The following is a 27200-nucleotide window of genomic DNA, read 5'->3' as shown; positions in this document are numbered from 1 at the left end:
AGAAGGTGGAGCTTATAATTCATCTTTTCTCATTTAGTCTATTTAACAGAGGAAATAATTGAATGTTTTTATAACAGAGGAAATAATTGAATGCATTTTCACTGTGAAACAATAACATAAAATTGAAGACCTCATTAACTAAGTATTTAACTTGCATTGTGGATGTGAAAGTTGGACCATAAAGAAAGCTGAGCACTGGAGAACTGATGCTTTTGGACTACGGTGTTGAAGACTCTTGAGAGTCTCAGACTGCAAGGAAATCCAACCAGTCCATCCTAAAGGAAATCAGTCCTGAATATTCACTGGAATGACTGATGCTGAAGCTGAAGCTCCAATACTTTGGCCACCTGATGCTAAGAACTGACTCACTGAAAAAGACTTTGATGCTAGGAAAGACTGAAGGCAGGAAGAGAAGGGAACGACAGAGGATGAGATGGTTGGATGGCATCACTGACGCGATGGACATGAGTTTGAGCAACCTCCGGGAGTTGGTGATGGACAGGGAAGCCCGCCATGCTGCAGTGCATGTGATTGCAAAGAGTCGCACACAACTGAGTGACTGAACTGAACTGAACTTGAATTGCTATATTATTTTTGGCTGTTTTTGTATTCTAAATTTTAATACAGAAAACACATAAATGCAATAACATTCAAATGTATAGAAGTATGAATAATAAAAAGTGAGTGTATCCCAGAATTCTGCCCCATTGCTACTCCTGTCCACTATTAACAATTTAACAGTAGACTTCCAGAGCTCTGTAAAAGGCATTTCCATACATATGTATGTACTTAGGCTAACAGTTTTATTTTTTTATAAATGAGTCACACTATACTCTGTTCTAGAACTTTCTTTATTCACTGTCTCCTAGCTTTCCATGTCAGTACATTTAACTTTGTTAACAGCTGCATAATACTCCATAGTCTATGCCATAATTTATTTAAATATTTCCCTATTGATGGACATTTGAATTGCTTCCAGTTTGGGGCTTTGATTATTTGTTTTTGCAACAATGCTGTGCTGAACATCTTTGCATATGTCTCTTTGGGTACTATCCAAGAATGTCTCTAGGCTAGATATCTAGAGGTGGAATCTATAGGTTCAAAAATGGGTGCTTTTAATATTTTATATTTTCCAAAATTTGTAACTAAAGAATTAAACACTGTAACTACTGTTTCCCTTTCTTCTGCAGAGAGTTCTATCCTGGCAACTGACATTGATCTTCAGACTATAGACAGCGATATTGTCAGCATGGAGATTTTCTTCAAAGCCTGGCTGCATAACAGCGGAACAGATCAAGAACATGTACACCTTTTTCTTCCTTCACGGAGTATCAGCAGCATTTCCAGAACCAGAGATAATTCAAGTACACTCTCCCTAAAAGATATATTACATAGACAATGATTATCCTAGTCTAGAATTAGGATTGGAAAGTCATCAGAATACAGAGTAGTTGAGGTTTAGGGACTGGAGGAGGAGTGGATGAGGCTGTCCAATGTCAGCATGAGAATTTCTAAACTTCTAATTTTCAGTTAGGAAACTGAACCTGATTAAACCCAGACAGCAAGAGCCAGTTGGTTTCAGTGTAAAGACTTAAACACCTCAATAATAGGGCATCAGCTACACTACATGAGAGAACAATGAATCATGTGTTTTCTCAAGTTTTCATTTTTGATGTAGCACATATTCTTGACATAATTTCAGGTAAGCTGGTACCTCAATAACATGAATAGGGCCTGTCAGGAGAGGAAAAGAACCAAAATTAAATGATTAAATAGAGATCTTCTCAATAGGAAGACACCAAATTGAGGGGAACTAAAGCAACTACAGAACAAGCCCCAGGGAGTTCAACTAGTGGCCCTAGACAATGTTAACAAAGTACATTCTGGCAATTGTGGAAACCAAGAGGTCAATCCAGTGTTATAGGCATGCCAGCAAGGTCCTGGATACTGTTCCAGCTGGCAGTGATACCTAATTCAGGTCCCACTAGACTGTAGGGGTAAAGCCATTTCTACTCTCCACCCCCTTAGAAGATGGGCCTAAGACCTGGGTGGCAGGGCCTGCAAATGGACCCATCAGTATAGTCAGCCACAGCTTCAAAGGGAAAAGACTAACTTGTGTCTTCCCCTTTAGGAGTAGGCGCTTAATGAGAAAAATGGATACCGACTTCTGTCCCCAAAGGGGAGGATACACCTTGGTCCTTTCTTTATAGAGATAGCCATTGGGTTCTTAATTTATCTCCCCTTCCCCCCCATTTCAGTCTAGGGCCTGGGATGCCTTTAACAACTTCTCTTGATTTTACTGTCTTTCCTTTGTGTGTAAAATCTTCCCAAGGCCTCCGTTCCACCTGCTTTGCCCAAGATCAATTGCTCACTTCTTATCTATTTTTCCCAAATACTGTGTTAACTCCTTTCCTTGCGTTATCCTATTTCATCTTCATAACAATAACATGATGCAGGTACTGTTATCATATGCCATTGAATCTAAAAGTGAAAGTGTTAGTCACCTCAGTTGTGTCTGACTCTTTACGACCCCATAAACTGTAGCCCACCAGGCTCCTCTGTCCATAGAATTCTCCAGGCAAGAATACTGGAGTGGGTTGCCATTTTCTTCTCCAGGGGATCTTCCCAACCCAGGGATAGAACCCAGGTCTTCTGCATTGCAGGCAGATTCTTTATCGTCTGAGCTACCAGGGAAGCCTAGACGGTGTCAATTATAAGATATACCATTATTTTATGTACCACTAAGAAAGAAAAACAATTCCAATTAAATGTGACACATTGCTTTTTATCACTTAGAAATATTATTTTATTCTTACAGAGAGAGTTCTTTTAGATTAGAGTAGTAAGTAAGGGTTAAGAGTGTCTGCCTGGTCCATGGTGACTGTAAGACATATATAGAGACACTAGTAAGTGAAAAAAAATGTATCTTAAAATTAATAAATATAATATTATCCCTGTTTACAGATGAGAAAACTGACACTCAGAGGAATTAAACATTTCCCCCAGGGCTGCACAGAAAATTAATAGCCAAGCCAAAATCTAAAGCCAGGCAACTCCGAATCCCATTCTTAACCCTTAGGATTAGAAATCTATGTTTTATACATTTGATTACTCTCAGCCCAGAGGATATTCATCAAACCCTGGTCTGTCACCTCCAGAGCCTAGGCCCTTACGCACCATGCAACCTGCATCCTGCTGGGCACTTCTCTCAATAGGAGGGCTAGGGCCGTCCAGAGCCAGAATCTCCTGCAACCAGCCTTTCTTCTGCTGCTGCATGGCATTTGCCCATGATAATATTGTGAATTCTCTGCTTTGCCCTCTCTTTTCCCATGGCTTTCAACATCAGGGTCAGACCCAGAATGTTTATCTCCATCTGCAGTTATGTTTTGGAAATTCACAGGTCTTCAGGGTGGGTGGTAGAACTTAGATCTAGGATGGTGGTAGAACTGCTGAAAACATCTTCACTGAAATCCAGATGCTCAGGCACAAGTTGGAATGAGGTCCAAAGAAGGTAGGCCTCTCCTGGGGTGGGTATGACCCACATGAGAGTTTAAACAAGCAAAATAAAGACCATGTTATAGTTACCAATTGTTTACAAAACTGATGCATTGCTCTTTATGTGGATTTCTAGAAATGTGTTTCCCTAAGGGAAAAAAAAGGCTAATTAAAACCCTGAGCTCTCCTAATATATAATCTTTTGAGGACTGCTCCTCAGATGTTCGGAGAAGGCAATGGCACCCCACTCCAGTACTCTTGCCTGGAAAATCCCACGGACGGAGAAGCCTGGTAGGCTGCAGTCCATGGGGTCGCTAAGAGTTGGACACGACTGAGCGACTTCACTTTTCACTTTTCCCTTTCATGCACTGGAGAAGGAAATGGCAACCCACGCCAGTATTCTTGCCTGGAGAATCCCAGGGACGGCGGAGCCTGGTGGGCTGCTGTCTATGCGGTCGCACAGAGTTGGACACGACTGAAGCGACTTAGCAGTAGCAGCCTCAGATGTTCACTCTGACTTCTCCTTACAAGGTTCTCCACCCAACACTACCTGCTTCTGTAGCCACCTCGGGTCCTTCACCCTCTCCCTAGATGCTTCCCCAGAGGCCTCTTTCTGACAGAGGATAGTCTGCCTCGGATGAACTTCTTTTCTCATTCTTGGTTTCTGCTGCCTCTGCACCCGGGTCTGAGTGATGAGAAGCATACCTGATTCTAGACTCAAACCCTGCTAAAACATCTTTCCCAGCTTTGGAACATTGCTGAGACTACAGTTCCAGTAGTTCTCAGTCCTGGCTACAGTAAGAATCAAATGAGGAACTTTTAAAAATACCAATATCAGCTCCAGCCCCAGAGATCCTAGTTTTGCTAGTGTGAGGTAGGGGCCAGACATCCGTACCTTTTACAAATTCACTAGGTGATTCTTACTGCAGCCAGAGTCAAGAACCTCAGCCAGATGAGCACAGCTGTCTAATCCTAAAGCCCAAGGACCCAACAATGAAGCAGTCAGGCACAGAGGAAATAAGGGGAAGCTGGAGTCCTAGGCAGAGTCCCTCCTAATGACTTCCTGGGCTCTGGGACACACCTGGCCAAGAGCTGTCTCATCCAGAAATGATGTCCAGGTCTGGTTGCCAGGCCCAGCTAGACCTATTTTTTCTACATTATTTCTAGTTTTGTTTTTACCTCATGTAGCAGGTACTTCAGTCATTTCATCAATCACTGACATCAACAGCTAACCTTCTCACAAGTACGGAACACTCATATATTCATAGTTTGTTAACAATACTTAAACCCAATATACATTTCATTTAAAACCTTCATAATATCAAGGATTCAAATCTAAAGCAACAGAACATTGTACACTGTGACATGTGAATATGCCTGCTGGAAAAGAAGCTTACGGAAGCATAAAAAACCTCCATGAATAACCCATACATAGTTGAAACACCCTCAGAACTGTTGTATGTTGCCACAGTGATGTTGCAAGGTCCGAAAGGTTCTATTCACTTGAGGAATTATAAAATAAACTGTTTCAGGAACTTAGTCCTCCCCCTCCCTGAATGTCCTAGAAGAGCTCACAGAGAAGCAGTAGCTGTCAGCTGACTGCCTGACTTCTGCTTTCCTGCTCTTCCTTCATCTGACCTGCAGTCTTGCCAAAGCTTAGCCACAGGGAAGCAGGAGGGGCAAAATTTCCTTCTATGATTGCCAAAAGGCCCTGCATATTGCAGTGTTAATGGCCTCCTCCACAGAGGACACACATTCCTCTCGGACTCAGTCACAAGCCAGATCTCTCACTATGAGGAAACTGCTCAGCCATCCCAGAAGTAAAACAAGAAAAAAATCATGTCACACCCAGAAAATAAAATTACCTGTTATGTAGAGCAATATTATTTCAGACCCGCTCCTCTGTCCACTTCCCTACCTCTCCCAACCCTTACTTGCCTGGTGAACATGGAGTGGGTGGCAGATGATCTCTCTTAACCGTATAGCCTGAGGAAACTTGTGACAAACAATCCCTCCCCAAATGCCGTTTTTATTGTAGTGTGCCTGAAATGTGATCTCCAAGAGCGCCTTCTCAGCCCGTCCCTACTCCCAGGAACAGCTGATGGCTCCTTGAGGATGGATGACCCCAAAGGAGACTTCAGCACCCTCTACCAGATGGTTTCCCAGTCATCAGCCTCTTGTTACAAGCTCCGGGTGATCAAGTATGGTCCAAGAGAACCTCCCTAATCCATGCAAATATTTATTCTTATTGGTTCCATCTAGGAAGACTAAGATAGAGGGAGAGCATGGGCATCCCCAAGTGTCAGGCAGCAGGGGGTCAGTTCCAGAGTAGCAACTACAGGTGTGGGCATGAAATAACAAGGTCAGGCTGCTCAATATGTGGAGATGAATGAGGAGACAGTGAAAGATATGTCTCAGTAGAATATTCTAAAGTCTGGACGAAGACTGGAAATCCAGAAAGTCTCTGAGAATGCAGAGGGAAAAAAAGATAAACAGAACTATGTTTATCCATTCAGCAAATGTTTATTGAACACCTACTATGTTTAGACATCGGGACAGAGATCTGATCTTCAAGGAATGAGTGGCACCTAGGATCTACCCCACCTTTCCATTTCTTTAAGTACTAGAATTCTTGTTTCCAAGAGAATCAGTTCCAGAGCTGAATTAGGAATGATGGCAAAGACCAGGTTTACTGCTTCTTAGTTCTATCACAGTGCCCACGTACAGGTATCTGAGTAAGCTTGTCTATGGACTTGGGACCATGGATGCTACTGGGGAAACTGCTTAAACGCAATCTCTTCTTAACTGTGTCTTCCATCAGCATCTTGCCACAGAAGAACCAGGTCTGGGATGCAGATCATTAGCATACTGTTGTGTAATGTGGTTGCTGCAGCAGGAATGAATGGGACAGAATGAGCTCAGGAGAGGAAATGCCCATCAGAGTCTTGAGGTCTCAGGATAGGTGCTACAGTCCTTAATTCACAGACTTTGAGGCTCTGCTGTGTGCCACATACCCTGACAGGTACATCCTAAGGTGAATAATTCACAGGCCCTAACCTAAAAGATTTCACAATAGGGTCTTAGGCTTAAGCTAAATTTAAGTGGATCTGGGTCAAGGTTCTGGATATCACTAAAGAGCCTCACACTTCCATTGTCTCTTCCCAGGGCTCTAAAATCCGGTGGGGTCTGCGAATCATTGACCTATGGACTCCCCTTCATCCTCAGACCCACAAGCTGTTGGAAGCTGGAATGGGATGAGCTGGAAACAAATCAGCAGCATTTTCATGCTTTGTGTCACAGCCTACTGGTGAGTACCCATGTCACCAGGTGATGAAGAGAAGAGTGTTAATGGTAAGAGCCCATGTCACCAGATGATGAAGAGTGTTAAAGTACCCACCATAGGAAAGCAGCTAATTAAATCTGTCCCAGTCTTCCAGAGGATAGAGAAAAACTGAACATACTTTGAAATATGGATTAAGTATGACTTGCTTTGTTGGTTTCAAGCTATAGAGGATAATTCCTGAATTCAGTTATATGACACTAAACCTGAAAATCCCTGATTTTACATTTTAATGGCAACAGGGAATTGTCCTTTAGTAACTATATCTTAAACCCTATTTTCTTCCTATCACTATGCTGGATATTATGGTTTATTTCAATGAAGAACACTTAGTTTATACTAGAAATTGTGCTAAGTCCCAGATATTCAGTCTATTATGGTAGACATTATCTGTGGTCTCAAAAAACTTTCTAATGAGAGAGACAGAATTAAATATGTATATTCTTAATTGTGAGAAGTTTATGAAGGAAAACAAGGGCTTGCTATAATAGAGCCTCTCTATGAAAGTGACAGTTAAACTGAGATCTGCCAGATGAATGGGAATCAGCTAGGTGAAGGGTGGTAGGAAGACCATTCCAGGTGCAGAGAAATGCATGTGCAAAGACCCAAAGGCCAGAAAGAGCTGATCCTCAAATCAAGAATGGAATGATCATTGTGACTGAAACAAAATGAGCAAGGAAAGAGAGAGCCAAAAGGTGAGGAGCTAAAAGTGAGCAGGGTCAAATCATACAAGGATCTGTAGCCCAAACTAAGGACGTGGCACTTTATGTACAGAAAGAAATCATTAGAAATGACATCATCTGTTTAAATGTTTAAATGATTAACTGTGCCAAAATTTAGAAATGAACTTTCCAAAGCAAAAATGAAAACAAGAAAATGAGGTAGGAGGGCACTGTAGTCTAGGCAAGAGACAATTTTGGCTTGGAATTGGATATTGAAGTCAAGATGAGAAAAGTAAACAAATTAAAGTAGTATTTTAGAGAAAGAGAACTTGTGAAGGATTGGATATAGGGAGAGAGGAAGAGGAAAGTATCAAATAACTGCGTGGTTTCTGGTTTACCATTTCCTGAAATGAAAAATCTAAAAAGATCCTATACATGAAACAGTAATACAACACTGAGAAAGCAAAATGAAAAAACTGCAAATACAATTCAAGGTTGAGTATAACTGCTTAGTGAATACAGAATAACAGTTTGACCCAGTAGGATATGGGAGATCAAGACAGCACAATAATGTGTCTCTTTCACTATCAGAAGCAGACTTCTTTTTTCCTGTTTCAAAGCCCACACTCCCTTTTAGGTCCACCCACTGAGTTCCTGTTTCCTATCTGACGAACACCCATCTCCTATCTTTGCAGAGCAGAGGCAACAGATACCTTCTGACTGTTAAAGCCCAACCGGTCAGTTTACTATACTCTACCCTCAGGATCTTGGAGATCTACTGGGGAGAAATTTCTCTCAAGGGGCTTCAATACATATGATATCTTAAACAGACATTTGCATTTTAATACACTGATAGAGGGAGTATAAATTTTCTGAAAAGTGGTAACCTTCAACACTTTAATTCCACTACCAGGAATATAGCCCAAGAAAACAATGAGAAAAGAGAGAAAAGATATACGTATGGTCATGTTTATCTCAGTGTTATTTACAATGGTAAAAAACTGGAAACAACTTTAATGTCCTAAATAGAGGAATGGTTAAATTGAAACAGGGGAAAGGTTAGAGGAACAATAATTCACCCAAGCAATGAAGTGTTATGTAGTAATAATTGTTTGTAGTAAGGATGGGAAAGAGTATTCTTTCCATCCTGGCTTACATTACATGAGATTAGAGTCTCTATGCCTCTGAACTTGGGGTGTGAGAATCCATATTTATTCATTCAACAAATATTTATTGAGTGCTTCCCAGGTGGTTCAGTGGTAAAGAACCCACCAGCCGATACAGAAGACATGGAAGACTCGGGCTTGATCCCTGGGTTGGGAAGGTGCTGTGGAGTAGGAAATGGCAACCCACTCCAGTATTCTTTCCTGGAGAATCCCATAGACAGAGGAGCTGGCAGGCTACAGTCCTTAAGGCTACAAAGAGTCAGACAGGACTGAGCAACTAAGCATGCATTTATTGAGCACTCTGTGCCAGGCATAGTTGTAGAGGCCAAAGAGACCTCTTCTTTATCACTCCTCTCTCATGGAAACTCACAAGTATGTAGTTGATCCAAGCCTAACAGATACCCATTTTTGGTAGCACTTATTATAATAAGAGCTAGTGCTTAACCAAGTGCTTTGCATATCTTACCTCATTTAATCCTCACAGTAATTCCATGAAATAGATTGTTATCCCTATTTTTACAGATAGAGAAGACTGAAGAGATCAGGTGACTTACCAAAGGTCACACAGCTACTGAAGTGATCTAGTCAGAATTTGAATGTAGTTCTGCTGACTACATACTTTTTAAAAATATCTCTCATACTTTTAACTCCTTGGCTAAGTTTCTACTACCAGTGTAGCCAGATAAACACAGACTACAACACCAAAGCTAATTCTCCCTTCACTTAACAACCCGTGCTTCTGCACCTCACCGGACTTGAATTCACTTAAACTAGTAGTGAGTACTTGGTTCCTTATCCGTGTTGTGCTTCTTGTGCTCCACTTCATCAGATCAAAGACTACTCTCCTTTTCTAGAAAGGAAAGAAGCAAGATGGTGTTTGAATGGCTCTTCCTTCTTGCTTCTCACATGGCATCTCCAAGCAGCAAAAAGCCTGAAAGGCAGGGTGCTATAGAGGGAAAAATTCACAAGCTTCTGTTTATTCATTCAACACCAGATATTTTTGGAGTCCCTACTATGTGACAAGACTTACTTAGAGTTTTAACCTTCCTGATCCTATTTTTACAAGTTCTCAGCACTTCTTTAAGACCATCCTTGGTTTAATTCTTTCTCACACCTCTCTCATATGCTCTTTCAAAATCTGATGTCATCGGCTCCCCGTGTAGATCTTTGACTTTTTTTTTTTTTAACTTCTGTTTCTCACTTCGTTGTTTCCCCTCCAGCTAACTTCTCATTCTAACTTCTGTCTTTCTGTTAATAGCAGCACCACCACTGTCTACTCACCCAGGCTTGAAACCTCAGTCACTTTCAGCCTTCTCACCCTTTACACCCATTTCATTACTAAGTCACATCAAATTTTTTCTTATGAGCTGTAACTGTTCTTCCCTTTCCCTTCCCACTGCTTGTTCTCAGCAAGACTTCTTCAATAAACTCCTAATTAGCTTCCCTATGTCCAGTCTGTCACTCTTCTGATTTGCTCTGTTCTTTAGGTCAGGTTAATCTTCTTGAAGCATTCCCCTAATGTCACCTGATTACTTGTGTCTTGCCTGCTCTAATACCATAACATCTGTTGTATGTATTTTTTTCCTCTCTATTCTTATTATCATTATCTCAGGTCAAGTCCCCTTCCCCTCTTTCCTTCAATATTACAGTAATCGCTTAACTTGGCTCCATGCTTTTAGTGTTTCCCCTCCCCAATCCATTTTCCATACTGCTGCCAGATTAATCTTCTTGAAACACAGCACTGATCCTGCCACTCTTCAGCTTAAAACTATTTTGTGGCTTACTATTAATCATATTTTAAAGTCTATATTCCTTAGCTAGGTATTCAAACTCCATCCTTGCCTTCCATTATTCTTCCTGTATCATACAGTCCAACCAAATTAATATACAAACTGTAAAATCACCCCACCACTGAACTTTTTTTCAGTTGTCCCTTCTCCTATCTCCATCTATTCAAATTCTACCTCATTCTGAAGGACTCAGCTCAGGTGTTGCTTCTGCAATGAGGCCTTTCTGGATGCCTATATTTACCACTAGACTTTGTGCATTCTTTTTGGGGAAAAGTATATTTCAATTTGTTTTTAAAATATATGAGCCTATGATTTTGGTTAAAGCCTATGATATAAATTTGACTACCCAGACTCTAGGAAAACATGGTTGCCTCTTCCTGAAATTTCTACCACTTCCCCATTTTACCAACTAATTCTTCAGCCTTATTTAAATTTAGGTTTAGAGTAGAAACTCTTCTTTTGCTATCTCTCTTTGTTGGGAGTCAAGACCGGGCAGTCTTCTTTTCTTTTTTCTTTTTCTTTTCTCATTTTCTTTATTTGGTAGGAATATTTTCAATACAATTCAAGCAGTACTTTATGCAGATAATGATTTTATTGAGAACAAGCAGCTTTGCATTTTTCTTTATAGTTCCCATGATTAGAACAGTACATGGAACACAGCAGGTTCTCAATAAATATCCATAAATACCATTTAAATTTTTTATTTTTTAATTTATTTATGTTTAATTGGAGGATAATTGCTTTACAGTATTGTGTTGGTTTCTACCATATATCATGAATGAGCCATAAGTATACATATGTTCCCTCCCTCTTGAACCTCACTCCCACCTCACACCCTATCCCACCCCTGTAGGTTATCACAGAGCATCAGATCTGAGCTACCTGCATCATACAGTAAATTTCTACTGGCTACTTAATTTTACATATGGTAATGTATACATTTCAATGCTACTTTCTTAATTCGTTCCCACCTTCTCCTTCCCCCACTGTGTCCACAAGTCTGTTCTCTATGTCTGCATCACCACTGCTGCCCTGCAGATAGGTTCATCAGTACCATCTTTCTAAATTCCATATATGTGCATTAATATACAATATTTGTCTTTTTCTAAACTTCACTCTGTGTAATAGGCTCTAGATTTATCTACCTTGTTAGAATTCAGTCAAATGTGTTCCTTCTTATGGCTGAGTAATATTCCATTGTGTGTATGTACCACAGCTTCTTTATGCGTCCATCTGTTAGTGGACATCCAGGTTGCCTCCACGTCCTACCTGTTGTAAATAGTGTTGTGATGAACACTGGGGTACATGTGTCTTTTTCAGTTATGACTTCCTCAAGGTGTATGTCCAGCAGTGAGTTTGTTGGGTCATATGGTAGTTTTATTCCTAGTTTTTTAAAGGAATTTCCATAATGTTCTCCATAGTGGCTATATCAATTTGCATTCCCACTAACAGTGCAAGAGAGTTCCCTTTTCTCCACACCCTCTCCAGCACTTACTGTTTATAGATTTTTTTGACAATAACCATTCCAGCCCATGTGAGGTGATACCTCCTCATTGTAGTTAATAATGAGCGATATTGAGCATTGTTTCATGTGTTTATTCGCCATCTGTATTTCTTCTTAGGAGAAATGTCTGTTTAGGTCTTCTGCCCACTTTTTGATTGGATTGTTTGTTTTTCTGGTATTGAACTGAATGAGTTGCTTGTATATTTTGGAGATTAATCTTTTGTCAGTTGTTTCATTTGCTACTATTTTCTCCCATTGTGAGGGTTGTCTTTTCATCTTGTTTATAGTTCCCTTTGCTGTGCAAAAGCTTTTAAGTTAAATTAGGTCCCATTTGTTTATTTTTTATTTTGTTTCCATTACTCTAGGAGGTGAGTTATAGAGGATCTTGCTGTGATTTATGTCAAAGAGTGTTCTGCCTATGTTTTCCCCTAAGAGTTTTATAATTTCTGGTCTTATATTTAGGTCTTTAATCCATTTTGAGTTAATGTTGTGTATGGTGTTAGGAAGTGTTCTAATTTCATTCTTTTACACATAGCTGTCTAGTTTTAGCAGCACCACTTATCGAAGAGACTGTCTTTTCTCCATTGTATATTCTTGCCTCCTTTGTCAAAGATAAGGTGCCCGTAAATGCGTGGGTTTATCTCTGGGCTTTCAATTTTGTTCCATTGGTCTGTATATCTGTTTTTGTGCCAGTGTTCCGTTGGTCTATATTTCTGTTTTGTGCCAGTGTCTTGATGACTGTAGCTTTGTAGTATAGTCTGAAGTTAGGCAGGTTGATTCCTCCAGCTCCATTCTTCTTTTTCAAGATTGCTTTGGCTATTCAGGGTCTTTTGTGTTTCCATACAAATTGTGAAATTTTTTGTTCTAATTCTAGAAAAATACCATTGGTAGTTTGATCAAGATTGAAATTGCATTGAATCTTTATATTGCTTTAGGTAGTATAGCCATTTTCACAATACTGATTCTTCCAATCCAGGAACATTGTATCTCTCCACCTATTTGTGTCGTCTTTGATTTCTTTCATCAGTGTCTTATAGTTTTCTGCATACAGGTCTTTTGTCTCTGTAGGTAGGTTTATTCCTAGGTGTTTTACTCTTATTGCTGCCATGGTAAATGGGATAATTTCTCTTTCTGATTTTTCATTGTTTGTGTATAAGAATGCAAGAGATTTATGTTATTAATTTTATATCCTGTGACTCTGCTATATTCATTGATTAGCTCTAGTAATTTTCTGGTGGCGTCTTTAGGGTTTTCTATGTATAGTATCACGCCATCTGCAAATAGAGTTTTACTTCTTCTTTTCCAATCAAGATTCTTTTTATTTCTTTTTCTTCTCTGATTGCTGTAGCTAGGATTTCCAAAACTATGTTGAATAATAGTGGTGAGAGTGGGCACCCTTGTCTTGTTCCTGATCTTAGAGGAAATGCTTTCAGTTTTTCACCATTGAGAATAATGTTTGCTGTGGGTTTGTCATATATGGCCTTTATTATGTTGAGATTTTTTTTATGCCTACTTTCTAGAGAGTTTTTTTTATCATAAATGTATATTGAATTTTGTCAAAAGCTTTTTCTGCATCTATTGAGGTGATCATATGATTTTTATCTTCCAGTTTGTTAATACGGTGTATCACATTGATTTATTTGCATATATTGAAAAATCCTTGCATCCCTGTGATAAAGCCCTCTTGATCAAGATGTATGATCCTTTTTATATGTTGTTGGATTCTGTTTGCTAGAATTTTGTGGAGGATTTTTGCATCTATGTTCATCAGTGATGTTGGCCTATAATTTTATTTTTTTGTGTAGCATCTTTGGTTTTGGTATCAGGATGATGGTAAGGCCAGGCAGTTTTCTAATCTGTTGTGGTAAAATATAATTCATATTGTCCATGAAAAGTGTGGGCTTTGGAATCAGATGGTCCTAGGTGTCTGAAAGCTTCCCTTATTTTCCAGTTGTGTGAACTTAGGCCATATACTTAACCTCTCTAAACACAGGTGTGTTTATCTATTTGTAAGCCTAACAAATCTAGTGGCCCCATATGCTTTAGTCTCCATATAAATGGCATATAAAGAAGCACTACCCAGAAGACAAATAGTAATTTTAAAATTAATTTATGGGTGCTTTCAAAGAATACCAAAGAGGAAATAGTTCATTACCCACTATGATATTTTTCAAATTTTCTTCCTCTACTCCTCAATCATATCTAACCTGGAGATGTTCCAAGAGCCTTTCACATACATGCACACACAAAAACTAAGACTCTGTTCCAGTCCCTGTTCCTCTATCTCCTTCCTCTCTCAGCCATATATATATACATATATTCTACAGATTGATTTAGCCTCTCTGACATAGTCCCTTCCCTCTTAGGTCCTGTCTCTCTTTACGTCTCTAAAATATACAGGAATAGAATCCACACGGCTTCTCGTTTCATGAGTAGAAGCGGAGTGTGAGAGAGGGGAAAAGAGGGAGAAGGTGCATGACGGACATATTAGTAACCCTTGTCTCTTTCACATGTAAAACAAGACAATAAAAATACCTCATGTGCTCTTTTAAGATGACTAAGTAATATTACATGTGTAAAGCACCTGGCATACATCTGGCATATGATTTGTACATAATGGTTGGTTAGTAGTTCTATGAATTACATATGTTTCTTTTGTATGGATTCTAATTCTCTAGAGAAGTTCTCCACATTTTAACATATTTTTTTAAACAAACTAATCATAGTTATTTTAAGGTACTTTGCTAAACTCAACACCTGGATCACTTGTAGTTCTGTATCTATTGTCTCTTTCTTTATTTGGTTTTTAGACATGTGTCCTGTCTTTTGGTGAACCTGGTAATATTTTAATGAAAGATGCTCATTGTGCCTAAAGAAATTGTAAAGGCTTCAGTTGGTGTTAGTTTCCTCTGAGCAAGTTCATCCTGCCCTGCACTAAGCAGATAGTGTTGACAAATCATCCTTTTCTACTCAGGAGCTGTGCTGAGTCAAAGCTGGACTGCAGTTCTGCTAATACTCAATCTACCCCTGGTTTGCTCCAGGCCCTCTAGAATTTTCCACTGAAAACCTGGTCTATAATACGCATGATGATCCCAACTCTAATCACTGTTTCTCAAGTCTGCTAAAATGCTGTACTTCTAGAGGCTTTCTTCTTGGGTGTTTTTGTCCTCTGCTCCATGCAGCTCCAGTATTTGGCAAATATGCTAAGTGAGAAATTGACTTGACCACCCATCTTACCCCTGTCAAGTCTCCACCAAAAAGTTCTGCTAGTTTCTCTGTTCCCTTGCAAGTTCCTCAGGAGATATAAATCCTAGATTCTCAGTTCCCAACCACCATTCCCTTCAACTCAAAATAAACATATGCCCTCAGGATTACAATACTTCCCTCACTTCTCTGAATTCTTCCTTTTCCAGAAACTTAGCTACCTCTCACTTCTATTGTCTCAGCACTTTCTCACAGCCTTCAAACAAATGGTTTCTATATATTTTTCAGCTTTCACAGACATTCTAGGCAGGAAAACCAGCCTGCCTCTGGCCATTCCAACCCACTCAAATGTAGAAGTTGAAGGTTATTAAATGCTCATTTACTCCCTTTTGCATCCTTTATCTGGCTGGAGAATCTGTAATACATTTTCTGGTTTACCCTCAGTTAGTTGGCTGGTTCCACTGTGTTCTCATTTTCAGGTTCCCGGGCATAGCTTCTAGCAAAAGTGGGCGGTTTGCATTTTTATGATCTTATCTAATCTTGGCTCTACTATCACTCTTCAACCCACTCCAGTATTCTTGCCTGGAAAATTCCATGGACAGAGGAGCCTGGCGGGCTACAGTCCCTGGGGTCGCAAAGAGTCGGACATGACTAAGCAACTGAGCATGGAACAGCACCTTTTATTTCCTTTGTCCAATCCCCCTAATTGTTTATTTTTGTTGTTGTTGTTGCCTTTTTCTAAACTTGGATAACCACTTTGGAGAATGTGGTAGGGAATTATATATATAATTTTTCCAAGTATTTATTAGATGAGTTTATTCATCACCAGGAAAACATCTTTTCAGTTACCAAATCCTACTACATAGTCCTCATTATGTAGCTAGTGACTCACTTTCCACATCCTCATTTCTCTTACAAAGTCATGTCTGTGTGAACTAGGAAAAGAAATGAAAATACCACCTATTTAATAGATCTTTATATTAAATATTTAATAGATCTTTCAGTTTCCAACTTAAAATGTCAGAGTTTCTGGATACACATTCCAGAGCTTTACAGCCCATGTCTGCCCTAATTGGCCACAGAAGTGACAGGATTCAAGCCAAGGTATGCCCAGCAGAAGTTGAAGTACATAGGCAATGACCTGGTTGGGCTGTAAATGGGTGGGGAAATGGAAATTCCTTGGTTATATTAGGCAAAGAGTCAAGAGCAAGAATCTAAGCTGAGAGTGGGGTGATGGCAGGTCAAGAGCCATTTTTTAAAAATGATCAGAATGTAGTTAGAGTATACAGCCTCCAGTGTATACAGACAGGAGCTAGAATAGCAGGATAGCACTGCATCAGTGGCCTTTTTGTGACCCAGCCTCTCGCTTCATCTTTCACCATGTCCCTTCTATCCTCCACACCAGCCATACTTATAAATTACTAAATGCTTCCCAAAGGTGCTAAACTGCTTCACACCACCACACCCTTTTTCATGCTGCTCCCTTCCCCTTCCCTCTATCCACACAACAAATTTTTTTAACTTTTTTCCAGATTCTGCTCAAATACCTTTACTATGAAGCTGTTCCTGCCTCCCACCACAGCCTGCCCCACTCATCCTTTTTTCCCTGTCCCCACCCATGTACCCATTGTCACATCTATTTCGACCTTCACAGAACTGGTAAATGGTATGAATATGCACCTTAGCTCTCTGATGTTAAGAAATGTCACATTATTATATTTTTCTAAATCAAAATTTAAAAATATTAGTCCTAAGTGCTAGGATATTAACGTGCTCATAATCCTAGGGGGCTAATAGTCCAGAAATGTGGGAAATGGCTCTTTGGTCTTCAATACATCTCCAACATTGTTGAATAGAAATGACAAGTGCAGACATCTTTGTCTTGCTCCTAATCTTAGGGGCAAAGCAACCAGTCTTTAACAACTACCTCTGATGTTAACTGTAAGTTTTTTATAGAGGCCTTTGACAGGTTGAGGAAGTGCCATTCTGTTGAATGTTTTTATCATGAATTTTATCAAATGCATTTCCAACCTTTATTGAGATAATTATGTAGTTCCGTCCATTAGTATATTAACATGATGTATTACATTGTTTGGTTTTTCAGATATTATGCCAATCTTGCATTCCTAGAATAAATCCAACTTTTAGTGTATAATCCGTTTTATATTTGCTGGATTTGGTTGGCTGGTATGTTGCTGAGGATTTTTGCATCTATATTTATAAGGAATATCGGTCTGTAATTTTCTTGTGATGTCTTTTTCTAGTTTTAGTATCAGGGTAATACTAGCCTCGTAGATTAGTTGCAACGTTTTCCTTCATATTCTGTTTTCTTGGAAGAATTTGTGAAGGATTAATGATATTTATTTAAAGGTTTGGCACAGTTCACCAGTAAAGCCATCTAGGCCTTGATTTTTTTTGTGGAAAATCTTCTAATTACTAACTGTATATCTTTACTTGTTATAGATTGTGCAAAAAAAAAGTTAATATAGCAGGCCTGAGATTTCTTTCCTTAGAAAGTCCTGCTTACAAGATTAACCCTTGTCTGGCATATGGGAATTTAGATTTAGGGAGTGTTCCCACCATCCCCCAGGGGCTCACTGTGCAAAAGTATGTACTGACATCTGCTTTTTTTACAGGAGTCTAGAACTTTGATATGTGCTGGGTACAAGGTATTCATGTGACCAGCCTCCAAAAAAATGTTGGGCACTGAGTCTCTAATGACTTCTGGTAGACAACGTTTTGCATATGTTGTCACAGTTCAACACTAGAGGAATTAGTATGTTCTGTGATTTTATAGGTGTGTGTGTGCATGTTAAGTCGCTTCAGTTGTGCCCCCAACTCTTTGCGACCATATGGACTGTAGCCCACAGGCTCCTCTGTCCATCAGATTCTCCAGGCAAGAATACTGGAGTGGGTTGCCATGCCTCCTCCAGGGGATCTTCTCAACCCAGGGATCAAACCTGCATCTCCTGCAACTCCTTCATTGCAGGAGGATTCTTTACCGCTGAGCCACCAGGGAAGCCCAACTCTATAGGTAGAGGACTTTTAAAAGCTTACACTTCATTTTCTCTGAACTTCACCCCATAAGCCTTTTCTCCATGCTGATTTTCTTTTGTATTTTCTTGCCATAATAAGTCATATTTATGCTAAGTCTTGTGAGTCCTCTTAGTGAATCACTCAACCCAGGAGTAGTCGTGGGGACTCCTGACACAGATTTATTCAGAAGATTTTCTATTTCCTTTTGAGTCAGTCTTAGCAGTTTGTGTCTTTCTAGGAATCTGTCCATTTCATCTAGGTTACCTAATTTGTTGTCATACAATTGTTTATAATATTCCCTTATAATCCTTTTCATTTCTGTAAGGTCAGTAGTGATGCTACCTCTTTTTTAATATTGATTTTTGTTTGGCAGTGCCAAGTCTTAGGTGCAGCATGTAAACTCTTAGTTGAGGCATGTGGGATCTAGTTTCCTGACCAGGGATTGAATTCAGGCCCCCTGCATTGGGAGCACGGAGTCTTAACCACTGGACCACCCGGAAAGTCCTGATGCTACCTCTTTTATTTTTGATTTTAGTAATTTAGATATTTTATCTTTTTCCCTTATCAATCTAGCTAATAGGTTTTTACATTTCTATTTATCTTTTCAAAGAACCAACTTTGGTTCCATTGATTTTCTCTATTATTTTTATACTATTTTATGTTTTTATACTCCAGTAATTTTTTAATTTCCTTCCTTCTACTTGCTTTAAGTTTAGTTTGGTCTTCTTTTTCTAGTTTCTTAAGGTAGAAGATTAAGCTATTGATTTGAGATCTTTTTTCTTTTTAGTTTAATAGAGGAGTTATCAGCTATAAATTTCCCTCTAAGCACTGCTTTGGCTGTATTTCATAAATTTTGGTATGTTGTGTTTTTAAACTCATCTCAAATTGTTTTCTAATTTCCTTTGTGATTTCTTCCTTGATCCATTGATTATTTAGGAGTATGTTATTTAATTTTCTTATACTTATGAATTTCCCAAATTTCTTTGTTGATTTCTAATTGCATTCTACTGCGATCAGAGAAGATACTTTGGACGATTTTAATTTTTTCAATGTATTACAGTTTGTTTTATGGCCTATCACATTATCTATCCTGGAGAATGTTCCATGTTCATTTGAAAAGAATATACAATCTGCTACTTGGGGGTTTGAAATCTCATTTACCATCTTCCCCTTGTCTCCTCTGTGGAAGCCAGTGTGAGAGTGGCAGAGTAGCTATTATTATAGCTTCTTTTTCTTTCCCTCCTGCATCCTGCCTTCTGGAGCGAGAGAATAAGCAAATAATGCCAAATTAACAACTTCTTCCTGATGCCCTTCCAGATTCCAAAAAACCCCAGGTATGCATGGCTTTACTATAACTGGCTGTAATTTCTCTTCCTAGACACATTATGACAATAAAATGTGTCTCTTCCCACAAGCAATGCAAAATGAGTGCTCTTGGCTCTTCCCCACTCTCAGTGGCTGCCTCAGGAACACTCCCACTCAGGAGTTGGTCAGTGCTTCTTTAATGGATGGATTTGGTCCCAGGTCATTATATTGATGGGCTTCCCTAGTGGCTCAGATGATAAAGAATCTGCCAACAATGTAGGAGACCCAGGTTCAATCCCTAGGTCAGGAAGATCCCCTGGAGAAGGGAATGGCAACCCACTCCAGTATTCTTGCCTGGAGAATTCCACAGACAGAGGAGACTGGCAGGCTACAGTCCATGGAGTTGCAAAGAGTCACACATGACTGAGTGACTAATACTTTCACTTTTTCATCATTGATGGCAAGTCAAGGAAGGAATGGTTTAGTGAGATTAGAGTTTTTACCTGATAATAATAAACTCCCACCTGCCCTTCTAGCAAGGCCTACACCAGGGCCATTGAATTGTCCCTTCTACTCCTGTTTTCCCATATACTAGAAGTAAATAACCACATCCTCTTCTTTTTCTTTGAAATCTGTAAAAGATCCATTTGTCTGTAACTAACAGAAAACCAACCCAACTCTACTTTGAGTAATTAAGAGTTTATTTTTCTCATATAACAAAAGTGCGAGGACAGAATTCTGGGGCTGATGCAGCTGACCAATGCTGTCAAGGACCCAGGCTCTTTCCATTTTCCCCGTAGCACCCATAGCAGGTGTACTTCATCCTTATGCCTGCTGCCTCATGGTCACAAGATGGCTGCTGCGCCTTAAGATCAAGTCTTGCCCTAGGGAGAAAGAAGGGGTAGGGTGCAGACGCAACAAGCCTGCCAGCACATTACAAAGCTTTTCCAGAAGCCACACCTAGCAACTTCTGCTGATGTCTCATTATTTGAGTCCACGTTACATATCACTGAAAGACTAAAAAATGTATAGAGAGAAAGGGGGTGGGGGCAGTGGCCAGGAAACCAACAGTGGCTGCCATACCACACCTTCCTTCATAGCTTTAGTAACTAGAAGTGGGGAGGCTGACTTTAATCAGGCTGAACTTGGAATACAGCATGCCATTCAATTCTCCCCCTGTCACACCTGTTCTAATAAGAATCAACCTCCACTTCCTAAAATCTAAGCTCCCTGGCACCTTACATAGCAAAGTCCCTTACCACAACATAAATATAGAAATTTTTTCACCCACCTTCTGGTAAATGCAGCCTCCAACTCATGCTCCTTTCTTTTGAATTAGCAAAAACATACTCTAAAGTACTCAGCAGTCATCTAACCATTCTAATCCCAAAGAAGGGAAATACCAAAGAATGTTCAAACTACCATACAGTTTTGCTCATTTCACATGCTAGCAAGGTTGTGCTCAAAATCCTTCAAGCTAGGCTTCAATAGTACGTGAACTGAGAACTTCCAGATGTACAAGCTGGGTTTCAAAGAGGCAGAGGAGCCAGAGATCAAATTGCCAACACCTGTTGAATCACAGAAAAAGCAAGGGAATTCCAGAAAAACATCTGCTTCATTTTCTGTGCTAAAGCCTTTGACTGTGTGGATCACAACAAACTATGAGAAATTCTTCAAGAGATGGGAATACCAGACCCCTTACCTGTCTCCTGAGAAGCCTGTATGAGGGTCAAGAAACAAAGTTAGAACCTTACATGGAACAACGGACTGGTTCAGAATTGGGAAAGGAGTACAAGGCTGTATATTGTCACTCTGCTTATTTAACTTCTATGCAGAATACATCACGCGAAATGCCAGGCTGGATGAATCACAAGGTAGAATCAAGACTGCTGGAAGAAGTATCAACAACCTCAGATATGCAGATGATACCAACCTAATGGCAGAAAGTGAAGAGGAACTAAAGAGCCTCTTGATGAGGGTGCAACAGGAGAGTGTAAAGGCTGGCTTGAAACTCAACATTCAAAAAACAAAGATCATGGTATCTGGTCCCATCACTTCATGGCAAATAGAAGGGGAAAAAGTGAAAGCAGTGTCAGATTTTCTTTTCTTGGGCTCCAAAATTACTGTGGATGGTGACTGCAGCTGTGAAATTAAAAGAGGCTTGCTCCTTGGAAGGAAAGCGATGACACACCTAGACAGCATCTTAAAAAGGAGAGACATCACTTCGCCAACAAAGGTCTGTATAGTCAAAGCTATGGTTTTTCCATTTGTCATGTACAGATATGAGAGTTGGTCCATAAAGAAGGCTGAGCACTGGAGAATTGATGCTTTTGAATGGTGGTGCTGGAGAAGACTGTTGAGAGTCCCTTGGACTACAAGGAGATCAACCCTGAATATTCATCGGAAGGACTGTTGCTGAAGCTGAAGCTCTAATACTTTGGTCACCTGATGGGAAAAGCCGACTCACTGGAAAAGTCCCTGATGCTGGGAAAGATTGAAGGCAAAAGGAGAAGGGGGCGGCAGAGGAAGAGATGGTTAAATAGCATCACCAACTAAATGGACATGAATTTGAGCCAACTCCAGGAGACAGTAGAGGACAGAGGAACCTGGCATGCTGCAGTCCATGGGGTCACAAAGAGTCAGACATGACTTAGTGACTGAACAACAGCAACCCAGTCGTTAAGCACTGTTCAATTTGAGGACCCCAAAAGTCTTCTGAGACACCCCCATGCCACTGCCTTTTCTCAACCTCAGATACCTGGTTTGTCAATTAACTATTTCCATCACAGGTACAATGCCTGTAGGAACAAGTCAACCGATGACCTGGGTAACATGTTCAAGCTTGGTTCCAGGACTTCAAATAATCACCGTCCAGGAAGAGGTTAGAAATTCAGAGTCAAAATAGGAGCCTTAAAGTTCAATTTCCCTACCTCTCACTTTCTCAGAATGTTCCTGGGAAATGCAGATAAATTAATATCTTTACCATTCTAATAAGGGTATATTTGCCTGTCTTCTTCCAGAGCCTCTCTCAATCTCTCTGTAAATTAGTCCAGAAATTTTAAAGCACCCTGTAAAATCCTTTCAAATCAATCTTTCCCCAGTCTTCTGATATTTCCCACATCAGGAGTTACTTTTGAGAGATCTCATGTATTTCTACATATCAGTTCTCTAACATAATCTTAGCCATTATCTCCAAAATCAATGGACTCAAATTCTAGGGATCATAATTTTTTTGTGTGCTGCCTTCAAATTTTCTTAGTAATCCCAGGATATAATGGTTGTGAATTTGTCTCATAACCCTGAGGTGTAAGAAATGTCACACTGCCATAGTTTTAGCCCCCAGAGACTTGCCACAGTGGCAAGATATTTTATTCTCCAAGGAGTCTTAGAAAGGTAACCAACTGCTCCAGTTTGCCCAAGACTGAAGTGTCTTCTGGGACACAGGACTTTCAGTGCTAAAGACGGACAAACTGAAACAGTTGGTCATCCTAAATCTTGGACAAACATTAGTTTACAAAGCTTCTGCTTACTATATTATAAGCTCTAAGGAGACAAGGAACATGTCTAATGAATTTCTACATACTCATGCCTAGTGCTTGGGACATAATGGGCATTCAACAAATTCTTAATAAATAAACAAACTAATCTACAAACAAATACATGAACCAGCATGAAAAAAAAAGATTAAAGATAATAATCCAAACCCTGAGCCACATCAGAAGTTACTTGAAGGATTTCCCTGGTGGTCCAGTGGCTAAGACTCCATACTCCCAAAGCAGGGGGCCCAGGTTCAATCCCTGGTCAGGGAACTAGTCCCACATGCTGCAACTAAAAAGCCTGCATGCTGCAACTAAGACCCAGCGCAGTCAAGTAAGTAAATAAATACTTTTTTAAAAAAAGAATTGAGAGTCTAGTAATAAGCCCTCACTTTTTGCTCAAGCCAACTGAAATGGAGTGCCCTGCAATTTCCTAATATCCCTTCCAGCAAACATCCCTTCCAGGCTTAAAAAGGCCATGTCCTTGGACCAGGGGCAAATTCTCCCCATGCACACATATACCATGAGTTCTATATCATTTATTTCCAATTTGACGGACTTGAGAAGCATCAGGTAGACTCTCCAGACATTTTGGATCTGTTCTTCAGGAACACAGTGCATCTCCAGATAATAAGCAAAATGTTAAGAAACCATGAACTTCTGAAGGCACTGACCACCTGCCTGGCTTACCAGACCCCCTCAGAGTTCTGTGCTGCACAAAATGATGGCACTGCTTTAAAGTGTCTAGAACTAGTTGAGGGGAGGGAGAGTGAACAGGCCAGCAATTGGGACTAATCTTCCAAACATGCCAAAGACTGAAGATGAGCCTACATTTATGTATGTCTTTGTTTCAGAAAAGAGAATGGCTGCTATTGGCCAAAGGGGAGCCTCTGAACCAAGAAGACAAACTGAGAGAGCCCAGTAGCACCTTCTACGTGATCCTGCCATCTCACTCTCCCACTCTGCTGGTGAAGGCAGTGGCCACTCGGGAACTGATGCTGCCCAGCCCTTTCCCCCTGCTACCTGAGGACATGCCTGCTGACAGCCTTAAGACTGTGGAGGCAAGTGAGCCCAGATGTCATGGGATAGAGGGGAGAGAAGAGAATGGAGTTCAAGAAAGGGATGAGGGGAACAAGTCAGCCCCAGAAGGAAAGGACCAGGGAGCAGAGGGAGAAGTGGTTCCAAGAGTATGGTAAGAGGAACAGAGAAGAAAGCAAGGAACTGAGGCAAGACGGAAGAAGGCATGCATCTGCATGATGGTGTGTTCTCATGGGTCTTTCTCTGCAATCTCTGAATGCATGTGTGTGTGCCTGTGTTTGTACGCCTCTATCTCTGAGAGAAAGAGGAAAAGGCAGCCAATATAGGTGCTGAGAATAGGAAGAGCTTTAAAATGAGACTATGATGCAAAGGAGGGAACAGCTCTAAAGGCCATTTTCTCCTTCTCTTCCTCTCATCTTGGATTTGGATTCTGGATTTCCTCTGCCAGCTTCACCAGTTGAGGGTGGGAGTGGGGCTCACGGCACAGAGAACTGGAACCACACCCTTGCTGCTAGATTCCTGGCTTACGTGCTGAGCGGACAGAGCCTGGATTGTGCTCTTGGCTTGGCAGCCACAGGGATGCGAGAGAGGTAGGCACGAGTGGCCGTGGCTCACTCAGCGTCTCACTTCAGGGCCAGTTGTTTCCTGGCACAGGATATTGTGGCCGGAAAACCTGACTGCTCAGGAATGCTCTGCTTGCATGTCCTCTGGTTATGCTCGCCTCACAGGCCGAGAACTCAGTGTACTTGCTTTGCAGACTGAGCACCTCAGCCCCCAACTCACCCTCCCTCACAGCCTCACACACTGGATCCCTTGTAACCCTCATGGCACTCTGGCCCCTCTCAGAATCCTGTGACATGGTTCCTGGGGCCAGAATGTTCAGTGTCCCTAACCATTCAGTTGCTGCTACTTCTTGTATCCCTGCCTGACACTTCACAAGCACTCAGACCTGGGGGCCAGAACACCCAAGAGGACATGCATCTCTTTCACATCCTTCAGTGAAGCCCTGGGTCATCACACCTCCTCAGCTTCTCACACTCAGGTCTCTGCCTGACATCTTGGGTTCTGTGACCTCACGTTTCCCAGTGAGGCACCTCCTCTCTCTTCTTTAGAGCATGCTTGATGACCTGGAACTAGAATCCACCTACAACCCCTTGCAAGTTTGGAGCCATCTGTACTCACACCTGAGCAGCACCTTTGCCAACCCTCATGGCCGGTTCCACCCAAGCTCGAAGAGCCGGGCTGTGAGAAAGGTACTTCCCTCCTTCCCCTTTACGCCCAGAGTGCCTGAGTCCTCTTCCCCTGTCCCCCATCCAAGGGAGATCCCCCCGATCTCCTCTGGAAGTACAGACCTATGGGAAGAGAAGCCTTTCGCCCTAGACAAAGAAAATGACAACTTTTACGCAGTACTGGGACTTTTTTTGCTTGGGCATTTACATAAAATATTTAGTTATCTTAATTGTGGTGTTGGGGTAATTCAGTAGTTGTTTAACAGATCGCTGGCCCACTAAGCAAACTGGCTGCACTGGAACCACAACCACAGCCTCTGTTGAAAGAAGGTGGGATAAGAAATGCCCAAGGGAAGGGAAATTAGTATTTACCAAGCAACAGTTATTTGCCAGGTTTTACAACGTGTACTCTCACATATATTTTTCTCATTTAATCCTCACAGCATCCCTACAAGGTAAGTGTTATGCTCATTTTACAGATGAAGAAAGGGAGGCTGACCAAGGTTAGAAGCTTAGAGACATGGCTCCAGTGACAAGAGTTCAAGAGAGAAGAGTAACTGGGGGGGGGGGGGGGATTTATTTTTATGAAATCCATGTTTTCTAGTATATGGGCTTCCTTTTGTGCTCTTATAAATCTTTTCCTTGTTTCTCAGTAACAAAGCCTGTAGAAGAAAAACCTTTGTCTTACCTGAAGTTATAAGAGAAAGAAGTTTCCAAACTACAGACAGTCTAGAGATGGGAATAGAACCCACCATGAGTTGGCTGGTAGGCAAGCAAACAGAGGAGGACACTCAGCCAGGAGACAGGCATCGTGGAGGCTAGAACCCTGGGGACTCCACTGCTCTGCGCCTTGAGGCTGTCACTCATGGGACCCAAGGAGTTAGGGCTGGAGACCCAGCAGGGAATGGAATAGGAAATCAGGACTTGTCTCGTCTTCACAGAAAGCTCTTCTTGCTCTCTTTGCAGGCTGCGCCTTTGCAAAGAAATCGAGTGCGAGCCACAGTGGCCCCTCTGCCTATGACTCCAGCCCCTGGCACAGCCCCCAAGATGCCAGCAGCCAGCAAAGCTTCCTCAGAAGTCTTCTTCCAGCCTTCTATGGAAGAGGAGGAAGAAGAGGCAGAGGAGGAGTATCCCTCAGGGCCCTAAGTCACTAGCGCCATAGCCCAACTGCCCTGCTAAAGCACATCGATGCCAAGGCTCCAGATCTGTCCCACAATGGCTTTCTGTGGCCAGACTTGCCTTCTATCCACCTGACCCTCTGTGAGCTCCAGGTGACTGGGAAACAGAGCCTTCCCCTCCTCTGCCTTCAGTGCTTTCATCAACCCCACTCCTCAGGCTATGAGGAGACACATCTGGCCCTCTTCTTTCTCCAAGAAGGGACTTATTTTTCTTTTGGATCATTTGATACTGTTAACACAAATGAAGAATAAATACCCAGTAGGTCTCCACAATTGTTAGGGACATTCCCAGACCCAAATTTCTCCTTGTAGTTCTGTGTAAGCAGGTGGATGATGTCAGGTCACCTTCAGGAAACTGGACCTCAGGAGAGAAGGATGAGGTTTTCAGAGCTCATGAAAAACAAGTAAGAGTGAAATCTAAGCTTCATTTCAAAGCCTGTGCCCCTCCCTCTACACCACCCATCTCACTGCAATTCCCATCAGCCTTCAAACAGAAAAGTGGCTGGTGCTTGGTACCTACACACAAAGTGTGTGTGTGAGAGAGAGACAGACAGAGAAAGAGAGACAAGGAGGGGGCATGCTAGAGCTGAGAACAGGGGAGAGGGTGGTATGAAAAAGGCCTGTTCCCTCCCTTTTCCCCTTTCCTCACACCCGCCCAGCAGCCTCCTCCATCCACAGAATAACTACCATTTATAAAATGCTTATTCTGCACTTCAA

General features: G+C 41.2%; 1 protein-coding gene across 3 annotated transcripts in view; it reads left to right on the top strand.

Moving 5' to 3' along the window:
• M1AP (meiosis 1 associated protein) overlaps nucleotides 1-26774 on the top strand; it is an 87552-nt gene extending 60778 nt beyond the window's left edge. For 2 of the 3 annotated variants that reach the window (XM_081595849.1, XM_081595848.1), the window contains exons 5-10: nucleotides 1191-1364; nucleotides 5534-5696; nucleotides 6661-6802; nucleotides 23893-24099; nucleotides 25189-25329; nucleotides 26272-26774. In XM_081595849.1, coding sequence (XP_081451975.1) covers nucleotides 1191-1364; nucleotides 5534-5696; nucleotides 6661-6802; nucleotides 23893-24099; nucleotides 25189-25329; nucleotides 26272-26451 — 1007 coding nt within the window. In that variant the 3' untranslated portion in view covers nucleotides 26452-26774. Of the gene's footprint in view, nucleotides 1-1190; nucleotides 1365-5533; nucleotides 5697-6660; nucleotides 6803-23892; nucleotides 24100-25188; nucleotides 25330-25748; nucleotides 25761-26271 lie in introns of all 3 variants that reach the window. The other variant, XM_081595847.1, reaches the window with a different exon arrangement.
• Nucleotides 26775-27200: the final 426 nt, after the last annotated feature.

Source organism: Giraffa tippelskirchi, chromosome 4 (genome assembly GCF_054371585.1).
Source record: "Giraffa tippelskirchi isolate mGirTip1 chromosome 4, T2T-mGirTip1v1.2.pri, whole genome shotgun sequence".
NCBI classification, from domain to species: domain Eukaryota; kingdom Metazoa; phylum Chordata; class Mammalia; order Artiodactyla; family Giraffidae; genus Giraffa; species Giraffa tippelskirchi.
This window is presented reverse-complemented; position numbering and strand designations above follow the sequence as displayed.